At 39.0% G+C, this 15,063-nt stretch overlaps 1 protein-coding gene across 5 annotated transcripts in view; it reads right to left on the reverse strand.

The window, feature by feature from the left end:
* The window catches only part of LOC139471631 (neprilysin-1-like), a 92,622-nt gene that overhangs the window by 12,411 nt on the left and 65,148 nt on the right, over positions 1-15,063 (reverse strand). For all 5 annotated transcript variants that reach the window (XR_011653858.1, XM_071254029.1, XM_071254028.1 and 2 more), the window contains 5 exons: positions 14,418-14,542; positions 14,153-14,255; positions 1,759-1,878; positions 632-730; positions 29-106 (listed from right to left, as the gene is read on the reverse strand). Coding sequence is in view for 4 of the 5 variants with exons in the window: in XM_071254029.1 (XP_071110130.1) it covers positions 29-106; positions 632-730; positions 1,759-1,878; positions 14,153-14,255; positions 14,418-14,542 (525 nt within the window). In the remaining variant the exon portion in view is untranslated. The remainder of the gene's footprint in view (positions 1-28; positions 107-631; positions 731-1,758; positions 1,879-14,152; positions 14,256-14,417; positions 14,543-15,063) is intronic.

The following is a 15,063-nucleotide window of genomic DNA, read 5'->3' on the forward strand; positions in this document are numbered from 1 at the left end:
ATTATTGACTTCACTACTAGACACTAACCAGGCTATATTTTTCATCCAGTTTCTTGCTGTCCTTGATGAAATCTGGGTAGCCGATTCGTTCATTCATAGCATTGGCCTGCAGACAAAATATTCACCATTTATAACAACAACAACAACAACAACAACAACAAGCCTGATATACTCATATTCCCCGCCAACATGACATGTCCAGTTGCGTGCAAGGCATTAGGCCTCCGGAAACGAGCACAACTGCCATTTTCAGTCTAAGTCAAAGTCATTACAATGGAAACTCGAAAAATAAATTTTTCAAAACTAATGATAAACCTATCTATGTACCAAGTTTTGTGAAGAAATTTTCAAGATCTGCTCCAGAAAGGGGCACTACTGCCATGGAAATAATAATAATAGATGATGATAATGAAGGCAATCATTAACACTTGATGCTATTTGAAGGTATTTAAAGTTTGATGCCAGGGTTGAAAATTTCAGAATCAGTATTCAATATACTGCAAGAGTAACTATTAAAAAAGTAACAGTTTACGAAAGATCAAGATTTTTTTACAGGCCTTAAATCCTTGGTAATGAATTGTGCATTCAAAAGGCATTTTCAACTCCCTGGGGAGTGTACATAACCCAGTACCTTCTCCTTGGCAAATGACTTGGTGATTTCATCCATCCAATGGTTCTCTTCCAGGAGTTCGTTGAAGGCTTCTCGGATATCGTGGATCATCTCCAAAGCCTGCTCAAATACAGTTGATCCAGTCAGCTTTGAATTGTTCAACTTTTTTATTTAGGTCCCACGTTCGATAATAAAATAAAACTAAAAATCATAAAATTCATGATATCTTAAAAAAATGTTGTCGAGTAAAATGTAAATGAAGAAATAAAACTGACATTGACCTTCTTTGAATTTTGTGTCATTACTGAAATAGAGAACGATGCAAATACACAAAAAATAAAATTATGTAATATGTCAGAAAATTAGGGTCAATATATAATGTGCCAGAGTCCATTCTCCAAATGAATGCTGATGCCGCAAAGTTATTGTTGTCCCAGTCAATGGATCAAGTTTCATTCTCAGCTTCCTGGGGAGTATACAAATCAAGTTGCCATGTGAGGCACAAGGAGGTTTATTATCATGTTGCCATCTCATCCTACAGGGTACCCATTCACTGCTGGGTGAACAGAGGCATATTGTGTACAAAGTCTCTTGCCTAAGGTGACACCTCATGTAACATAAGACCGAAGCAAAAAAAACTCTCAGAAGATACTATAATAATTATCTTTCTATGTTTGGCATCAAAACTGGTAGCTTGTGTAGGTGATCACCGAGGAGGAACAGCTATAGGTAACTCAATGGTCTAAGGTGCTGTAACTGTAACTTACTAAGAAGAGTCTTGTCCCTTGGCCATGCAAGAATCTGCTGTTTGTAAGTTTGAGACCAGATTCAATCTGGTAATGATTATTAATTTAATTGTCAGAACAATACCTGAGTTTATCGACCTGTACCAGTGTCTCAGGCCGAAGACACGGGTTCGATTCCCGACATGGGTACAATGTGTGAAGCCCATTTCTGGTGTCCCCCGCCGTGATATTGCTGGAATATTGCTAAAAGCAGCATAAAACCATACTCACTCACTCACTTACTCACTGTACCACTGTCGGTTTTCCATCCACATTAACCTGACATGCCATGATATAGCTGAAATATTACAAAGTAGCATAAGAACTGACACGCTCAGTCCAGCAACATTTCGTCCATCATACCGTGTCCTTGCTCTCCTTCTTGAAGTTGTCTCTGATGAACATGCTGCCCACCGCCATGCCCATCCGCTTGTTGACGTACTCCACACACTTCTGCCAGCGTATCTTGTCACGTTTCACGCCCTGTGTTGTGGGGTAAAAATAGCTTTCATCACAGCAATTATTACTTTTCAATCAAAGTTAGAGGCTGTGTATCTGAGCACTATTCATATAAGGGGAGGACAGATGCCTGGAGGAGAAAACATGTATACCTCTATCATTCCAAATCAAACGCAGACATGACCACACCGGTTTGAGTCAGGGGGGATGGCAGTGAGATTAGTCTTAGGACTGTATAATATTCTGCCCCAATTTAATGTAACATTTTTTCATGACCCCTATAATTAATTACCAGTCTCTGAATATGTTCATTTTATTGAAAAGAAAATTATTTGAAACCCTGACTTAATCTGACCAGGCCCCCCTCCCCTCCAATAAATTACCCTTTGTGCCCATACTTTTAATTACTGCCTACCTGTGGGGCTGATCTAAACACTGCCTACCTGTGGGGCTGATCTGAACACTGCCTACCTGTGGGGCTGATCTAAACTCTGCCTACCTGTTGGAGTCATTCAAACACTGCCTACCTGTATGGCTGATCTAAATACTGCCTACCTGTGGGGCTGATCTAAACACTGCCTAACTGTGGTGCTGATCTAAACACTGCCTACCTGTGGGGCTGATCTAAACACTGCTTACCTGTGGGGCTGATCTAAACACTGCCTACCTGTGGGGCTGATCTAAACACTGCCTACCTGTGGGGCTGATCTAAACACTGCCTACACTACTGCCTAAAAGTTCATTCCCCTAACACGCGTTGAGAACGCGTGTAACACGCAAGTGACACGGGTGCTCAACGGGTTGCACACGGGGTGAGCACCCGTTGGACACGGGTGTGCAACGGGTGTGCGTCGCGTGTGCAACCCGTTGCACACGCGTGTGCCACGCGTGTAACACGGGACCGGGTTCCAGTTGAAGTTGACAAATTTATCAAATGAATAGTGAGATAAAACAAAACAGTGAGATGTGAAATTTGAGTTAATGAGCGGCCATTGAGCTGTGCTCACCAGACCGTAAATACAAGGTCGGCCCATCTTAATTAGTGTTCGGTTGCTAGACTTTTATGGCATGAACCATTCCACTAGGGTCCAGTCTAGCCATTGTGGCTAGCCGACAGTAGAACAGTAGTGAATTTAGATGCGAGTTTATTGCAAGGGGAACCCCCGTGTTGACACGATTGTCGCGGGTTGGTAAATGTTCGCCATTAATAAAATGATTGTTTGTGGATTGCGAACATATTCATTTGCCCACACGAGTCATTCCATTTGATTGCAAATATAACGTTTTTCGTTCGCAAAATTTATGCTTTAGACAGTACAATTATGATATAGCCGTCACCACTACTAATGTCTCATTATTTCACGTAGGAATATGTCCCATTTCCCCACACCCCACTTTCTGTGTTGTATTTTGAAAGAATAAATAAAAGAAGGTTGACTGACTGATATAAAAGATTTAACGTGCGCTTTCCGACTACAGCGTATTTCGCACACGGGCCTGGTCGGACCATTTAGTGTATTCCGAGAAGGGTGAAAGTGGTGTGTGCAACCCAAGAGGGGGCTTTTAGGGGTTGCTTATATTGATTTTTTGAAATTTTTAAATTTGGAATAAATGCCGAGGTGGGTGGAGGAGGGAACTAAGGGAGCCGGGTGAGGTGGGTGTTTGTATGTTTATTGGATTTTGAATTGGTAGATTAATTAATTTTTAGATGCGCTTAATTAGGTCTGTTTTGATTAGGAATACGCCTAGGGCCTTGAAGTTTTCTAGTTTATTTTGAGGGTTTAGTATTTCATCTAGAGTAGGAACTTTATTTAGATTGAGGGCGGTTTGTAGTGTGGTTCTGTGTGTTTGATAGTGGGTGCAGTGAATGAGTGCGTGTTCTGTGGTTTCGGGTTGTTTGCAGTGGGGGCAGTTGCCTGTGGTGTGTCTTTTAAGTTGTTTTAGGTGGTTATTTAGGTTGGTGTGTCCTGTTTGGAGTTTTGTAATTAATCTGTCAATTTTTTTAGAGGGGTGTAGGATTTTAGGTTTGGCTAGTGGTTTTCTGAGCACTTTTTTGATTTGGCTATTTGAGTTTTGATATTGATTATGCCATTTTTTGGTTATTTTTTGTTTGTTTACACTTTTAATTTCTGATTTTGAGATGGGTAGGTTTAGGCTTATTTCTGGTATTTTGAGAGATAATTTAGCTGCTTTATCGGCGCTTTCATTGCCGTAAATTCCTACGTGGGCGGGGATCCACAAGAAGGTTATTTGTTTGCCTGCTTTTGTTAGGTCGTTGGAGCTTTTAAGTATTTGGTTTATTAATTTAGGTCGTTTTTTGGTATTTTTGTTTTGGAGGGCTTGTAGTCCACTAAGGGAGTCAGTGAGAATTAGGATTTTTTTGTTGTTTTTAGATAGTTGGTTATGCAGGGCTGAGGCCATGCCCATAAGTTCGGCCGTGAATATAGATTGGTTGTTAGGGAGTCGGTAAGATTGTGTGGATATAACTGGTTGTGTGGTATGGACTCCGAAGCCTGTGTGGTTGGAGATCGGGTCTGAAGATCCGTCAGTGTATATGTGACACCAATTTGGCCAATTTTCGTGTATGTATGCAAGTGTGGTGGTTTTAGCTATGTTTGGGTAGGTTTGTTTATTTATTTGGTTAGCTAGCGTTGTGTCTATTTGGGGTATTTTGAGTTTAGGGGTGAAGATATTTGATTTTTTGCAGTTTTGTTTAAGATTTTGAGTTTGGTGTTCATTGAGGTAGTTAGTTATTCTTTGGGATATTGGGGTGAGTAAGGGGTGTTTGCGAGCTAGAGCTTGGTTTCTTGGGCTAATGTTTTGGTTAATTAGGTTTTGGATGAGAGGGTTTGTTTGGGACGCGGCCCAGAAGTTAAGGCTTAGATGTTCCCTGCGTAGATTTAGTGGCATTTCTCCTGTAAGGGCCTGAAGTGAGGTGTAGGAGGTGCCATGTTGGGTGCGTGTAATTAGTTTGAGAGCCTGATATTGTATTGAGTCAAGTTTTTTAGAAAGAGAGTTGTTTAGGGTATTGTATTTGGCACAGCCGTAGTCTAGTTTTGATCTAATTAGTGTTGTATATAGTGAGAGGAGGGTATCTTTGGAGGCTCCCCAGTTAGAGCCGGTGAGACATCTTAATGTGTTAAGGTCTTTGCTGCATCTAGTTTTTAGGTTTTGGACGTGAGCCTCCCAGGTGAGGTGTTGATCGAAAATAAGTCCTAAGAATTTTGTTTGTTTTTGGAATTTGATTGTTTGGTTGTTTAGCTGGAGGATTGGGTAGGCAGGTTTCATGTTTTTATGTTTGAATACTACTCCTGTTGTTTTATCTGAGTTAAGGGAGAAGCCCCATTTGTCTGCCCATTGTTGTATTTTATTTAGAGATTTTTGGATTAAGTTTTCTGCCATTTTAATGCTTTTAGTGCGGATCCATAGGGCTCCGTCATCCGCGAATTTTGAAGTGTTTAGTTTAGGGGATAATCCCTCGAATAGATCATTTATCATTATATTGAAGAGGGTTGGGCTGAGGATGCTGCCCTGGGGAGTGCCATTTTCTAGGGGACACTGGTCCGATAGTGTATGGTCTATACCCACGGTAATTTTGCGATTGTTTAGGAAATCTTGGATGAAGTTTATTATTTGACCTTTTAGTCCTATTTTTTTTAGTTTTTGTATTAGCCCGTGGTGCCATACCATATCGAAAGCTTTAGAGAAGTCGAGGAATATGCCTATGGTGTATTGCTTGTTTAGCTGTCCTGTTTTTATATCCTGTTCTAGTCGGGCAAGGTTATCGAGAGTTGATCGGCCAGGAGTGAAGCCGCTTTGGTCAGGATTTATGATGTTGTTTTGGTCTAGGTAGTGCTGTAGCCTATTTTTAGTCATAAGTTCCATTATTTTGCAGAGATTTGAGGTTAAGGAGATGGGCCTATAGGAGTTTGCCTGATCTGCTGGTTTATTTGGTTTAGGTATTGGGATTACTAGAGCTTCCTTCCATGAGGATGGGACCTGTCCGTTTAGGTAGACTAGGTTGTATAGTTTAAGTAAAGTTTGGAGTAGTTTGGTAGGTAAGTGTTTGATTATTTGGTAAGAGGTGAGGTCTAGGCCAGGGGCTGTTCCTTTTTTTCTATTGTTTAGTACGTGATTTAGTTCTTCTATGGTGTAAGGTTGATTTATTTCTAGGTTGTCTTGTCTGTTTTCTTTGGAGAATTTGGTTTCTTTATTTAGTTTATCTTGGAATTTCTTACTGAAGTTACTGTTGCTGCTAACTTTAGAGAAGTGTTTGGCTAGGTTGTTGGCCTTTTGGGTGGGGTTAGTTGAGTTGTTTATATTGGGGCTTTTTTTGTGCCGTTTGATGCCTCGGATGGCGTGAATTTTGCGCCACACCTTCCTAGCGTCGGTGTGGTGATTTAGCTCCTCACAGAATTTTTTCCAGTTTTTGGTTTTAGCAGTTTTAACTAGGTTTTGCACTTGGTGGTTAAGTTCATGAGCTGTTTTGAGATGAGAGGGGTCTCGTTTAGCTCTGTTGAAAGCTGATTTGCGTTTTAGTCTAGTTAGCTCTATTTCCTCATTCCACCAAGGGACAGTGGGTTTTCCTGGGTTGGATGATTTGAAGGGGATTGCGGATTTGGCTGCGTTGATTATGAAGTTAGTTAGGTTTTGACAGAATGTTTCGGGGTCTGTTGTTTCTAAATCGTTTAGATTAGCTTCGTTGCATAATTCTTGGAATTGGTCCCAGTTGGCGTTTTTGTACTGAAATTTAGGTTCCTGTTTAGGGGTTTGATTTGGTACTTTTATATTTCCTAGGGTTATATTTATGGGAAAGTGGTCGCTGCCTAGAGGTACTGGGTGGACGTCCCACATCAGACTTTGTGCTAAGTCTGGCGTACATATTGTTAAGTCGATAGCCGACATGGTGTGGTGGGTTTTGTCGTATCTAGTTGGTTGGTTATTGTTTAATAGTATTAGGTCATTTTTTTCGATCCACTCTGATATTAGTTGTCCATGGTTGTCTAGTTTATCTGCAATGCCCCAGGTAGGATGATGGGCATTGAAGTCTCCTAGGAAGATGGTTGATTTATTTCCTAATTGGTAAAGGACATCTAGGTCTGTATCTTTAATTGGTTTTAGTGTTGAGTGATAGATGTTAATGATTTTTATTTTTTGGTTATTGATGGTGACTTGGATTCCATTAGCTTCTAGATTAGGAGTGTTTACTTTAACTTCCTCGTAGTTAATATCCTCTCTAACGTAGATGATTAGACCTCCTCCTGTTCTGCCTGGCATGGTTTTGGACCTGTCGGTTCTCACTGCGTTATAATTTGGTAGGTTGAATTTAGTTTTATGTGAGAATTTGGTTTCTTGAATACAAGCTACATGGGGACCTTTATCTATTTTGAATTTGGCTTTGAGTTCAGAACCATGGCCGGCGAGGCCATTGGCATTCCATTGAAAAATGTTTAGGCCTTCCATTGGGAAACTGGGTGGATTTATGTTTGGTTTAGGCTTGGTTTAGGTATTTACTTTAGTAGGTTATTAAGGTTGCTGCTGAAACGGTCGAAAGAGGTGGTGACGAGTTTTAGTTTATGTGCTACACCAAAGAAGGCTTTGGAGCTGGCTTCTGGATTAGACTGCCTTAACACGTAAGCTAGTAGGAGGACTAAGTTGTTTAGATTTTTGCTTGCTACGTTTTGGGTGAGTTTTTTTCTATAGCTTTTGGTTTTTGGGGCTGACAAGGTAAGCTCGTTTATTTCCTCTGAGGATGTGTACTCGTCCTCTTCGGTTAAGTTGTCTTTAGTTTGGTCAATCTGTTCGGTGGTGGGTTGCATGCTGGTTTTGGGTGCGAGAGTCTGAGTGGTGTCTGTAGTTTCCCTGTTGACTGGTTGTTCGGGGGTTGCCTGTAGGTTTGGGAGTGTTGTTGCCCTTGTGGCTGTGATGGCTTGTGTTGGTGCTGGTTGTGTGGTGGTCGTTGTGCGTTGGGTTTTGCTTGCGGGTGTAGATGTGGTAATTGTAGGGTGAGAGGCGGGGAGGGTGAGAGTGTGAGTTTGTGGGATGTGTGGGGTGTTTGTTTCATTTGCGATGTATGCGTCTCGCTGATTTTGGTCCCATACGGAGACTGGGTATACTGTTTTGCGTGCGTGAGTGTTGTTGTTTGAGGGTGGTGTTGGTAGTAGTGGTTTGAAAAGAAGGTTTTGTGTGGGACACTTTTATACTAATTATAAGAGGATGTTGTAAATGAATATGAACAGCCATGCTGTCTGACAGTTGATAGAATTTGAGATCTTAACAATCACCGGGTGTGACCATGTTGACAGAATCTCGTTAGGGTTTGTGATTTTTACATTTGCCCAATGACCATGGTGACTATTGCTGGGGATACCAAACGTAACAGTTTATTGTTAGAGGTTGTGAGTACCTATACCACGTAGATAGGATATCTTTAGGATTTTAATCCTTCTTTGAGAGGCATTTCGAAGTTGGAGTACTACGTTAGGAGAAGGTGACTTTAATCCTTTCTTTCTCTGTGGGCAATCCTTTCATGTTGATTGGAGGAAGTCACTCAACCAGGTCATGACAGGTCGTGAGTTTACTCACTAACTACTGTGAGCGTTTTTGGCTTGACATCTTTTCTTGTATAAACATAGAAACGATGCTCACTCACTCACTGTTAATCTTCTGCAGTTTGCTGGCAAAGTGGGGATAAACCTCAGTGTCAAAGACGATCAAATTTAGTTCGAATCCTTGTTTATATGTGACATCTCCCAAATGGGGACATTTTCATAAACTTGGCAAGTGATGATGAATTTGAATATTAATATTATTATAGTTTATGAAATTGTTAATAAAACTTTAATAAAATTGTGCTTCACTCTCACGAAAAATATATTGTCTGTGAGTAAATTTATATGTCACGTTACATCGGCATTTTTCAGTGATATTGGGACTACATGAAACATGGCTGGTTTTACATTTCTGATACAGGTGCTTGACTGACTGAGTAGTTCATGATCAATAAGATATGTTTAAATCAGTCAAGTTTGCAACAATAGATGAATAAGTTGATACATTTGGACCGCAGTTACCGATTACCAACTTAAGACATAGAGACAGGGAGGAGATATATAACCAAACCTATGATCCTGTTGAGACAGTTGACAGTTAGAACGTTGGATTAAATGACAGTAACTAATTTGAACATTCCCCAGTTATATCATAAAATACATCATAACTCATAACAGTCCGAGAGACAGCTTCCAGACTTATACTAGTATTGAAGGGACAATAGCTTTTGACAGTTTAAAAGTAAACTCACCTTAAGGTGCTTGGCAAGTCAAAACTTACCTCCCTGTATATGTTTTTTAGGTTTGACAGCAACTATGCTTGTAGATTTCATAGATAGACATGATTGGTTAGCTAGATGTTATTACAATAAGCGAAAATGTCTTAAAAGTCCACAGTTTGTTTAAAAGTACAAAAAGTGTGTTATAGATCTATCAACGTTTTCTTTTATTGAACATAATATTTGCACTATATTGCTGTAAGCTGTAAATAATCTAGCCTCCCCGTGTACGTAACTTACATATATTTATGTATGACCAGAACAGCAAATAAAGTTCTGGTAGATAGGTACCTCGGAGATTTAACGTGCGCTTTCCGACTTTAGCCTATCTCGCACACGGGGAAGCACTTATACTATTAGGGTAAAAAAGCGTAATGATTAAATAAAGAAGTGCAAACTAAAAGTGTTTACTACTATAAGGTGTATGGTTGGAGGCAAGATCAAAGGCGCCGCACAGCATTTATTAGATAACAGACGGGGTCGTCCGTTTCGCTTTAAACAACCACCCCACCTGTCTGTAGGAGTTATATAATCAGTGCGCAAATAGCTGTGTCAAGTCCACTGCCGGGCTGATGCGGTGTCAGTGTCAGCGATGAACATGAATGCCCAAATCATAGACCTGTAGCACTCACAAGTTGCTTAGCCAAAATATTTGAAAAGTGTATATTCAATTCTCTGATAACAGCAAATATAACCTTAGAAAAAGATTCAACATACAAACAATCAAATGTAGAACACAGACCTATGCTTATTATCATTTCTTCTGGATATGATCAACCTGCGGAACCCTCTATCCGATGAAGTAACTAATGCTCGCTCATTAAAAGAAATCAAATCCTTAATTAATCGTTCTGATGCAATTATTAATATTTTTGACTTCAAATATTTTCATAGATCATGCCAAATTGTCCACTGTCGCCTTAGGCTCGGCTGCAGTGACTTAAACGCTGATAAGTTTAGACGACATGTATCAGACATACCAGACTGCACTTGTGGATATCACCTTGAAGATGCAATTCACTTTTTCTATAACTGTTAAAAAATACGATAATATCAGAAACACTGTGTATTTCTACACACATGGGTATGGTCTAAAAAGGATATTACGAGGCAGTACTTAAGCAGTTCTACAAACATGACTCTTCTTAAATCAGTTCATGACATCATTGTCAAAAGCAAAAGGTTTGAGTAGCTTAATTTTATGCATGTAGTAAAGGAAAACTGCATTACCTTATTTCACAGACACCACTTGCTTCAGTGTACTGGCTTCGTGTATTTCATTTGTGCGTTTTGTATGTTTATGTTCATCACTCTCTTATATATATATATATCCAGCTGTTGTTAAGTTGTTACCTGGAGAGGTATTACATAAGCAAGTTTTGCTTGTTTACCGATCCAGATTTCTTTTGAAATAAAAATACGTTTAAGCCAACACAGCTAACCCTAAAACACATGATTGTAAACTATTCAAAAAGGAGCACTAATCTCTGGCTTCTTCTCGGGTGTCGAACTCAAACTCAAACTCATTTATTCTTAGAATAACATGACATACAATTATCTACAATTTTTATTATGTACAATTTAACAAAAATAATAAAAATAGGATACGTGGACACTAATACAATTTACCAATTGTATTGTACACATTGTTAAGGAATTTAGATAGGCCTTTTAGATTTCTTACACTGTTAGTGGTCATAATTTTCTTAAATGTTTGGAAACTTAAGATATTGCTTATTTAAGAGTTCATATCGCCGTTGGTGTAAAGCTTCACATCGGAATGAATAATGCAATTCATCTCCCACAGCGATAGAATCACAGAGTGGACACTGGCTGTCTTCCCTGGGAGTGTTCAGCCATCGACCAGTTTCAACTGGTAATCCTTGGTTAGAAAGTTCTGAATTTTAGTATTGGGAGAAATATTGATTTTAAGAGCAGTAGATATTTCGCAAATGAAGGTTGATTCTTCAGGTAATACGACCTTTGGATTTCCGCTTGGGCTTACTAGCTGCCGTGAGTCAATTTGCTCGTTAACGCAACCGAGCGTGACAAGAGACTGGGCTACCAGTCTGCAAGGACAGCTAAATAAACTTACGCATTTTTGAAAACTGATTGGTTACCCGTGATCTATGAAGATTTCAACAAAGGGCGCATGGTAATTAATTTCTTCAGCCTAAACAAACAGACAAATAACGGCGAAAGCTCATCGGATGTCGTTATTTGGAAATACCCCTGATTGTTACAGTTTGATAATAAAAAAAGTATCCCTGAGTGAAAGCATTTGCGGATTTCGGATTGCGTGGATGATACAATTACTACTCCCTTGTTGTCATCCACATTTTCTGGTATAACCCTACACTTCTGTATTTGTCGTAATTCACATGCTGCTCATTTAATGAATTTATATTATGTATACTCAGTTGTAGCACCACTCAGATTACCGGATAAAGGTTCAAATTTGGTCTTTCTTGTACCTGGGATAATTATTTAATCTAAATCCAGGTTTGAAGTGAGGTGGAATGTGAATTATGCACGTGGCAGCCCAGCAAGAGATGTATGATCAGTTGATTTACTTTTTTTGTAAATCAACTGATCATTCCCAGACATCAAAGGATCAACAGGAAATACGTTGATTGATTAATTACTGTTATCTTGCACAGTGGATATGTCAAAAGTAAGTGTTTAATGTGAAGGTAGGGTTACTAAACCTAGGGAATACACTCATATCATGGCGTGAAGTACAGATGTAAAAACAACATACTTTGTTCAAAGGGTAACCGATAATACACTGACTGGTTGTTCATTGTTATCTAACTCAATGTATGTTTTTAAGAACCGTGGACATTATAAAAATAGTTGTCACGTGGGCTTTCTCAGCTAACTTGGCACCTATGTGAAACAACTGAAACAAACTAAGTGATCAGTTAAGAAACAGACACGGGTTATAATATTCGATACATTTAAATAACGTTTAAAAACGATATATTTAAATATTTTAATATATTTCATATATATTCCAAATATTGTTTCCAAATAATTATTATTAAAGTATTTGATTCTCACATAGACATTTGACATCGAATAAGTATTTTTGTACAGCTGCAGACGCAATTGATATTGTTCCTTTATGTTGATATTCCCGGATACATTATAACTTTGGTAGGTTGTAATAATGATATTTGCATTTTGTTTTCATTCATTCGCTGCAGCTTTGAACAGAATCATTCTTGTTCCTTTCCGTTTGGTTGGGAAGTTTTTCGATGCGCGATAGACGTTGTTTTCACAAGTATTTTCTTTTGTAAGCGTGTATATGTTACAGTCAATGTGTAAAATATGATTCACTCAGGCAATTTATTAAATATCTAAATATTTCAGTCATTTTACAAATTGACTGAATAATCCATTCATTTATTTAACCGACTGACTAAAAATGATAAAGACGACCAAAAGAGCTTAAACACATCACAATATATTAATTATGCTAAGAAAAGAAGCCAAACAATACAGAACTGTACTTGGTGATGATATTAAACATAAACAAATATTTGGAATTCGTTATCATATTAATAAAGATGGACATATTTTTCAGTTAATTTGTAAAATAAACTGAATATTTAGGCGTTTAATACATTTCCTTAGTGAAATCTGTTTACATTTTGAATGTAAACATATACACACGGTAAAATAAGCAATGTGCAGATGAAATATTTACTTTGTGTTGCAAGTCAAAATAGTGTACACGAAGATCGCACAATTACCAAGCAAGTGACTTATCAAAACTGCATCACCATTACCGATGCTCCCCACAAATATACCTACATTTCAAAAACTGTATTTCATTTTTGTTGATCAGTGTGACCATATGTCCTTCTACTTTCAATAAAAATGCGCTTACGAATGGCGAGCACAGGTCGCGAACAAGTCTAGATTTCTGCTATATCATCCGGGTACTCACTGAGAAAATACAGTAATGCACAGGTAACAACTACTCCCGCGGAATTGCTTTAGATCAGTGCTCTTTTGTACGTTGAAATACTATATATTGTGAATGCCAAAATGATGTATCAAGGATCAAGTAGAAGATACATTGACCGTTGCACTGGGAGTTTATTCAACAGACCGTGAAAATAACACTGCTGTATCTTATTATTTATTTTAGATGACGCAGTCAAAGCTCACTTCTGGCGGCCATTATCGAACGGCCAGCTAAAACACCACCCCGCGCTTACGTCTACAGGTCTCTTCCTGTAGTACGGTAATTAGTATTCTCTCCCTCAAGTGTATCCTCAATGATATAACCCACCCTCATTAATTACATGCTGCTCTTTTCCAACCTCACGGCTATGGAGCTGTGATAAAGAGTCCAAGTCATCATAAAGTAATTAGGGTCCAATAAAAACAATGCGCCGCCAAACCTCATACATATTATCACTGAAAGTCGTACTACAGGCGGTTAATGTCAAATCACAATAAAAGCATTTCAATTGCAATAACATGTTCCAGGACCATGTATTCTCTTAACACCATCGGATTTAGAAGCAATGGTCGTATAAAACAAAACACATCTATTTGATCACAACAGTATTCATGTTATTCCCACAAAATCACATAAAGAAAGGAGACATTAGGAAATGCATGTGCATTATCATTTTTCGTCAGGATAACAAAATCTTCTCTCCTTGTTACCACCTCCAGGTTCAGCTTAAGACGGGTCCTCCTTTGGTCAAAAGTTTGTTCCCCCTCTAATGAGTGTGTCACGCGTTGCACACGAGTGGCGGACGGGTTGCACACGGGTATCACACGCGTGACCAACCCGATGCACACTGGTTGCGTAACGCGTTGCCCATGCGTGTAAGGGGAATGAACTTCTAGGCAGTAGTGTACCTGTTGGAGTCATCCAAACACTGCCTACCTGTGGGGCTGATCTAAACTCTGCCTACCTGTGGGGCTGATCTAAACACTGCTTACCTGTAGGACTCGTCTGTACTGGCGTCCCACGTGTTGATAGGATTCTGTCAACTCAGCAGCAAAGTTTAGAATGACCCTCCACATGATGTAGTTGACGACTGTCCTGAGAGGTGAAATCAACAAAACTCATTTTCAAAACTTTCGCTTGGTTTGATTTAATTTGGTATGCAATCTGTCTTTTGTTGTGAGGGATATATGTGAAAGAGCATCACAGAGTAAAGCAATATGACATGATTCATTGCAAGTGGGAGAGCATGGGACTTACTGTCTGTCTGTTTCCATGACAGTGTTAAACATGTCGTGAAGGTACTCCGCAGCAAACACAACCACTGGCTCCTGCTCTGTGATTGGGTACGGCATGAACAGGTTGAAGTATCGCACCCAGTCAAACTGCAGCATACAAACACAACTATCAGCACCTATGAATTAACATTTGACAAGTAGACATCATTGTATAATGTAAATATGCAATATTTGTTTTCACATCCGAGTGGGAACAGAGATTAAGAGAGTATGACTTCAGTTGTAAACTCAGTGGAAACATAAATGGACTGACCATTTGATATTCTGTAAGAGGAAGAATATAATATGGGTCTCTTCTTTAAGACATACAGTTGAAAAAATTGACCCACAATATATTTTCAGACCGTACACTCAATAACATTTTGTTATAACTGAAGGCCAAGTTTTTTTCCGATATTTTCTGGAACAAATTATTTTTGAAAAATGATTTTGCAGGCAATTCCAGAATTTCAAATGGTGTGCTTGGCTAATTTAAGGTGAAGATGAGTGCAAATTTGTGCGAATCACTCATAAAATATATGTTCCAAAGCTGTGAACATGCTTCACAGAGAATGGCAGTAACTCATCATCAACTGAAGAAGAGCAGACTCCTGAAGCTAAATTTGTTG

The sequence above is a fragment of the Haliotis cracherodii genome, unplaced genomic scaffold (genome assembly GCF_022045235.1).
Source record: "Haliotis cracherodii isolate W230 unplaced genomic scaffold, xgHalCrac1.p SCAF_23, whole genome shotgun sequence".
In the NCBI taxonomy this organism is placed as follows: Eukaryota; Metazoa; Mollusca; class Gastropoda; order Lepetellida; family Haliotidae; genus Haliotis; species Haliotis cracherodii.